Source organism: Garra rufa, chromosome 12 (genome assembly GCF_049309525.1).
Source record: "Garra rufa chromosome 12, GarRuf1.0, whole genome shotgun sequence".
NCBI lineage: Eukaryota > Metazoa > Chordata > Actinopteri > Cypriniformes > Cyprinidae > Garra > Garra rufa.
Genome location: NC_133372.1, coordinates 177,156 through 184,655, shown reverse-complemented (window position 1 = coordinate 184,655; position 7,500 = coordinate 177,156). Strand labels below are relative to the sequence as shown.

General features: G+C 50.8%; 1 protein-coding gene across 1 annotated transcript in view; it reads right to left on the bottom strand.

Moving 5' to 3' along the window:
* smarca4b (SWI/SNF related BAF chromatin remodeling complex subunit ATPase 4b) overlaps positions 1-7,500 on the bottom strand; it is a 16,282-nt gene that overhangs the window by 2,707 nt on the left and 6,075 nt on the right. Inside the window, exons 15-16 of the mRNA XM_073851699.1 lie at positions 7,344-7,499; positions 6,535-6,579 (exon numbers count right to left, since the gene is read on the bottom strand). Of these exons, the coding sequence (XP_073707800.1) occupies positions 6,535-6,579; positions 7,344-7,499 (201 nt within the window). The remainder of the gene's footprint in view (positions 1-6,534; positions 6,580-7,343; position 7,500) is intronic.

Genomic DNA, 7,500 nt, shown 5'->3' with positions numbered 1-7,500 from the left:
ACAAAAACAGCAAGCACTCAGGAGAACATTAGAAGAACAGAAAAGAGAGAAAACATTTATGACCACATATACGTGAACACACTAACTAAGGTGTTGATGATATTACAGCTGCCGGGATATTACTGTAGACATACTAATCGGCATGTTCTGAAAAAACAACATTCCCTTTGAGAACATCTACAGGAACTCCTCACGGCTGTGTTTTGTCTCCCTTATTATATATTTTATATACAAATGACTGTATAAGTAAGCACAACAATAGGTTTCATTTAAAGTTTGCTGACAATACAGTCATTGTGAGCCTTTTGGAAAACAATGAAACGTGCCATGGTTCGGTGAGATGATGCCTTTTTGCAACTACACTGACCAAAATTATAAACGCAACACTTTTGTTTTTGCCCCCATTTTTCATGAGCTGAACTTAAAGATCTAAGTCTTTTTCTATGTACACAAAAGGCCTATTTCTCCCAATTATTGTTCACATCTCCTTCACATAGAGTTGATCAGGTTGGGGATTGTGGAATGTTGGTCCACTCCTCTTCAATGGCTGTGCTGGATATCGGCAGGAACTGGAACACGCTGTCGTATACGCCGATCCAGAGCACCCCAAACATGCTCAATGGGTGACCTGTCCGGTGAGTATCTGGCCATGCGAGAACTGGCATGTTCTCTTACGAGAGGTCTCTCGTATTGTGTAAGATATCTTACGCTAAGGGGAAAATCCTTTTCCGCGAGATATTGAAGCCAAAAATTATCCTTAATTTTGTAATAATGTAAAACGCGTTGCAGCGGCATACAGACATAGGCGATACAGCTCGCGCGCCTATTGGCTGCTCTGCGGCAACTGCCTATCGAGCGAGGCCTGGCGTGACGCCAGATCCAATAAGGGCACTTCGCACCCACTGCGTCACGTCCCGCCAAAACGGGCGTGGTCTAGGCCTATAAATACCGCTCGCAGGCAGCTATTATCTGATTTTTCATCCTTCAAGCGAAGCAAACGCATCGCTGGAGCTGGAGAAGAAGCCGCGCCGTCGATTGAAAGCATCTCAGCGGGACGAGTCACCGAAGCTGCTGGCCGCGCCGCCTTCCTTGCCTTCCTGCTGCGCTTTCCGGCGCCCATATCCTTTAAATACTACAGTGTGTGACGCCACTGCGATACACACTTTTCATAAGAGAGCAAAGCGTCTTTCTAAAGATGCCTTCCTGCGGCTCGTGCAGAGCCACACTCAGTGACGGGGACCGCCATGTCATCTGCGTTCCCTGCCTGGGTGAGGAGCACGCAGTGATCGCGCTCGCTGAGGGTGGCTGCCCTCATTGCGAGCCGTTGCCTATGGCGACTCTGAGGACTCGCCTGGCTTTCTTCGCTGAGACCGCTCCCCCGCCCGCCGCGGTGTTGCGCCGTAAAAAGCGCCGTGCCGCTCACAACCGGCTGGACGGCTGTTTCCTTCCGAAAGGGGAACGCGCTTCGCATGCGTCTAAACCGACGCCTTTTCTTCCTGAGCTTCACGAAGAACTGACTAAGTCCTGGAGCGCACCCCACTCAGCGAGAGTGCGCCCATCCTCTTCCTTGGCGTTCTCTACTGTGGACGGCGCCGAGAACAGAGGATACCTCTCTCTGCCGCCGGTCGAAGAGGCAATACCAGCCCACTTATGTCCGCCCTCCGCTGGACGGCGGGCTAAGTCGGCGCTGCCCTCCAAAGCTTGCCGCCAGACGTCGAATCTGCTCCGCCGCGCTTCCACCGCCGCCGGGCAGGCCGCGTCAGCGCTGCACACTATGGCCACGCTGCAGATCTTCCAGGCCGACCTCCTCCGAAGGCTGGATGAGGAAGGGCCCGACGCGATCTGCGTGCCGGATTTGAGGAGCGCCACGGACCGCTACTCCGCGCTACTAAGTCCTCAGCACAGGCCATTGGACACAACATGGCCTCGCTCACGGTAACCGAGAGGCATTTGTGGCTGACGCTTTCAGAGATGGCCGAGTCTGAGCGCACCGCGTTCCTCGACGCTCCGCTCTCTCCTGCTGGCCTGTTCGGATCTTCTGTCAAAGACTTCGCAGAAAGATTCGCTGAGGTACAGAAAGCGTCTCAGGCAATGAAGCACTTCCTCCCGAAGCGCTCCAGCTCTGCAGCCGGTCGTGCGAAACCGCCTGCGCAGAGCTCACAGCCCCAGCCACAGTCAGCTGCCGCCGCTTCGCTGCGCCACCGAGCTCAAGGCGCGAGACCGCGTTCCCGCTATTCCGGCTGCCGTCCCGCCGGGCGCGGCCCGAGGCCTAGGATTGTGCTAAAGCCTGAGCCTCCGAAGCCGTCCTAGCAAAGCTAGGAAAACGACGGTGTGCGAGTCCCGCTGTCGCCGGACCCCCACCAAAGTTATTCGCTCGTCCAGTTCCAGAAAATGTGACTGTTCCAGTGTCCTCTGCAGCCAACAAACCGGCTCTGTCGCCTGTTTGCCTGTACACAAAAGCCGTTCTCACTGCTACCCAGATAAATCCCCAAAAGAGTGTATTTTCTGGTGTCCCGGCCACGGCCGATGAAACAGAGTGCTTGTGAAGCGACAGTTCAGGATGCTCACGACCAGAAAAATCCTCGCGCAAGTTCGTCAAGGAGATTGGTTCATGTCAGTGGATCTGAAAGACGCGTATTTTCAAATACAGATAGCGTCACGTCACAGGCGGTTTTTGAGATTCGCCTTTCGAGGGCCAGGCATATCAGTACACAGTCCTGCCGTACGGTTTATCCCAGGCACCCCGTACATTTACGAAGTGCACGGATGCAGCGCTCGTTCCCCTCAGGCTGAAGGGCGTGCGAATACTGAACTATTTGGACGATTGGCTGATTCTAGCGCAATCTCGCTCAGTGCTTGTACAGCATACGACCATGTTACTCGATCACCTCGAGAATTTGGGTCTCAGGGTCAATTGGGCGAAGAGCTCTCTGTCTCCCAGTCAGAAGACTTCCTTCCTGGGCACAGAATTGGACTCGCTGTCCATGATAGCACGACTATCACCACAGCGCGCGGTAGACATTCAGCGCACAGCGGGCTCGTTCCGCTGCGGCGCGTCCGTCCCGCTCAAGAGATTCCAGAAAATGCTGGGTCTCATGGCCTCAGCGTCATCAGTTCTCCAGCTGGGTCTGCTCCGCATGCGCCCACTGCAGTTCTGGCTGAAAGTGCGTGTACCGCGCCAAGCGTGGGCGTCCGGTCGACTTTGTCTCACGGTCAATCAGAAGTGCGTCACAGCCCTGAAACCGTGGAAAGCAGTCGACTGGTACCAATCAGGTGTAAGCCTGGGGACTTCCTCGAGGATAAAAGTGGTGTCTACGGACGCATCCACCTCGGGATGGGGGGCTCTGCTCGAGGGCAGACCGTCTTTTGGCCAGTGGTCAGAACGGGAAAAGCTCCTGCACATCAACTGCCTCGAAATGCTGGCAGTAGAGAACGTGCTGACGTGCTTCTGTCCCCAAATAAAAGGGAGCCACGTACTAGTCCGCTCGGACAACATGTCAGTGGTGTCCTACATAAATCGCCAGGGCGCTCTCAGGTCCAGGAACCTGTACAGGCTTGCAGAACGCCTCCTGGTATGGGCTCAGCGCAACCTGCGCTCGCTGAAAGCAGCGCACGTGCCGGGGCTCCTAAACACAGGACAGACTGTCCAGGAACAATGTTCCAGCAGGCAAATGGTCTCTGCACCCACAGACAGTACAACTACTGTGGAAGAAATTCGGCAGAGCGGAAGTAGACCTGTTCGCGTCTCAGGACAACGCTCACTGTCCGGAATTTTTCTCCAAGAGCAGGGACGCGCTGGCCCACGTATGGCCCCGCCGTCATCTCTATGCTTTTCCCCCCGTCTCTCTCCTGCCTCAGGTGATAGAGAGGGTCAAGGAAAAAGGATGTTCAATACTGCTGGTAGCGCCGTTTTGGGAAAACCAGCCCTGGTTCCCAGCGCTGATGCAGCTGTCCTCCCAGACCTCCCTCAGTCCCGTGTGGGACCTTTCTATGGTGCTAGAGGCCATGAAAGGTGGACCATTCGAGCCTCTGCAGACGATTGATGTGAAATACTTGTCTCTTAAGACTGTGTTTCTGCTGGCTCTCGCTTCGGTGAAGCGCATAGGGGACTTGCACGCGCTCTCCGTGGGCGCGACGTGCATGGAGTTTGGACCTAATGACTCTAAAGTCATACTCAAACCCAAGCATGGTTACGTTCCGAAATCCCTCAACACACCGTTTAGGGCACAGGTCATCGCTCTGTCAGCCCTACCGGTCACTGACGAGGAAATGGACGCGAGCCTCCTATGCCCAGTCAGGGCATTACGAGCTTAAGTGTCTCGCTCGTCTGCTTTTAGGCAGACGGAACAGCTTTTTGTTTCGTTCTATGGGACTGGCCGTGTCGAAACAGAGCCTATCCAGGTGGATAGTTGATGCTATTGCGCTGGCATATGCTTCCAAGGGCATGCAGTGCCCGCTGGGTGTCAGAGCACATTCCACGAGGGGCGTGGCCTCATCGTGGGCCTGGTCGAGTGGGATTGCCTTGCAAGACATTTGTACGGCGGCGGGCTGGGCCTCTCCGTCTACATTTATAAGGTTTTACAACCTGGAGGTTCCCGCCTTACAGGCCAGGCTACTGTCGGTACTGACAGTTATCCAGCGAACTGGGTAAGAGACCTATATTTCCCCATCAGTTCAGGCCGTGCCCCGCCCTGTCTGTATTACGAACTCAGCGTCTGAGCGACGCTGCACTACATGGAAGAGTGCGGCTCTGCCCCTCCCTCTTCCCGGACGCCCTGTGAGTTCCCTAGGTGATTGTGCACTATATGAACCCCTGGTTTCGCCCTTGGGTCTTTGGTGTCAGATCTCAGCATGCACGGCGTTTTGCATTGGGTCCCCTAGCGTAAGATATCTTACGCAGTACGAGAGACCTCTCGTAAGAGAACGTACTCTGTTACTAACGTAACCTCGGTTCTCTCTAGAGAGGGAACGAGTACTGCGTATCTTGCCGTGCACGCACGCTCTGGTTGCTTCGATGATGAAAAACCAGATAATAGCTGCCTGCGAGCGGTATTTATAGGCCTAGACCAAGCCCGTTTTGGCGGGACGTGACGCAGTGGGCGCGAAGTGCCCTTATTGGATCTGGCGTCACGCCAGGCCTCGCTCGATAGGCTGCTGCAGTTGCCGCAGAGCAGCCAATAGGCGCGCGAGCTGTATCGCCTATGTCTGTATGCTGCTGCAACGCGTTTTACATTATTACAAAATTAAGGATAATTTTTGGCTTCAATATCTCGCGGAAAAGGATTTTCCCCCTAGCGTAAGATATCTTACGCAGTACTTGTTCCCTCTCTATTTGTGCATTATCATGCTCAACATGAGGTGATGGTCGTGGATGAATGGCACAACAATGGGCCTCAGGATCTGGTCATCTCTGTGCATTCAAAATGCCATCAATAACATGCACCTGTGTTCGTTGTCCATAACATACGCCTATCCATACCATAACCCCACCGCCACCATGGGCCACTCCATCCACAACGTTGACATCAGTAAACCGCTCACCCACGCGACGCCATACACGCCGTCTGCCATCTGCCCTGTACAGTGAAAACCGGGATTCATCCGTGAAGAGAACACCTCTCCAAAGTGCCAGACGCCATCAAATATGAGCATTTACCCACTCAAGTCGGGACTGCAGTCAGGTCGAGACCCCGATGAAGTTGATAATGCAGATGAGCCTCCCTGAGACGCTTTCTGACAGTTTGTGCAGAAATTCTATGGTTATGCAAACCGATTGCTGCAGCAGCTGTCCGGGCGTCTGGTCTCAGATGATCTTGGAAGTGAAGATGCTGGATGTGGAGGTCCTGGGCTGGTGTGATTACACATGGTCTGCGGTTGTGAGGCCGGTTGGATGTACTGCTAAATTCTCTGAAACGCCTTTGGAGACGGCTTATGGTAGAGAAATGAACATTCAATTGACGGGCAACAGCTCTGATGGACATTCCTGCAGTCTGCAAGCCAATTGCACACTCCCTCAAAACTTGCGACATCTGTGTGCTGTGTGATAAAACATTTTCGAGTGGCCTTTTGTTGCAGCACTCCTGTGCAATAATCCTGCTGTCTAATCAGCTTCTTGATATGCCACACCTGTGAGGTGGATGGATTATCTCGGCAAAGGGGAAGTGCTCACTAACAACTGACAGATTTGTGAACAATATTTGACAGAAATAAGCCTTTTGTGTATATAGAAAAAGTCTTAGATCTTTGAGTTCAGTTCATGAAAAATGGGGGCAAAAACAAAAGTGTTGCATTAATAATTTTGGTCTGTGTAAATGTGTCTAAGACAAAAGATATCGACTTTAGAACAAAAGCACATTTCTCCCAGGCTACCCTTATAGTTATAAATATCTGGGGACCACTATAGATAACAGATTGTGTTTTAATGTGAATACAGAGGTATTATGTAAAAAGGGACAGCAACGCCTATACTGTTTAAGAAAACTAAGATCATTCAATATAGATAGGACATTGATGGAATTGTTCTATAAGTCTTACATTGAGTTGGTGTTGTCCTTCTCTATCAGCTGCTGGTTGGGTAATCTCAGTGTGAAACATAAAAATGCATTAGATAGAATAGTTACTCTTAGTGGAAAGATCATAGGTAAAGAACAAAGAAATTTGTCAGCTTTGTTTAATAGAAATGTTTTGAGTCTAGCTCGATCTATGCTCTTAGACAGTGACCATTTCCTGTATCCAGAGTTCTCTATGCTCCCTTCAGGTTCTCCATATAGACTACCAAAGATGAAAAGTAACCAATACATATATTCGTTTGTCCCTTGTGCAATTAGGCTGTTAAATGGTCCTTGAGAAATTAGGGTTAGGGAAATCTTTATTCTATCTTACTTATATATTTATTTATTTATTCATTTTTTTTTTTATGTAATTATGTTTTGGAATGTATCGTATGGTTCTGTTTTGTCCAAATTGCCCGCAAGGGATCTTAATAAAGTTTGACCTTGACCATTCCTGCGCTAAATCCCGGACATGCTGGTAAACATTTGTAAACATTCTCACTTCTTCTTATGGTTGTAAGACAAATCTTCTCCAAAATGTGTTTGAAATCTTAAAACTGTATTTCCTCATAACTTCTCCAATCACATTTGTATGGATCTGCAAAATACTGTGCCACAGTTAATATTCTGAATAAGGTGTTTGCAGGATAATATTATACGCACCAGCCTCATTCGGACCTGACTTAAGCAGTCTTCATGCTGCATTCGTTAATAAAACGAGGGCAAATTCTCTTTCATATTGGAATATCCTCATGCATGTAAATGTGTTCGAGACCGAAAGAATCTCCTGACCTCGTCCTGCTCCTCGTGTTCCAGAATGGCCTGCAGAAACGCTCGGCGCTCGTGACTCGACGATTTCTGGTCGAACATGCCGGCCTGGATCACCTTCTGGTCCACGTTCAGCTTGTATTTAGCGGCCGCCAGAATCTTCTCCTCCACGCTGTTGACG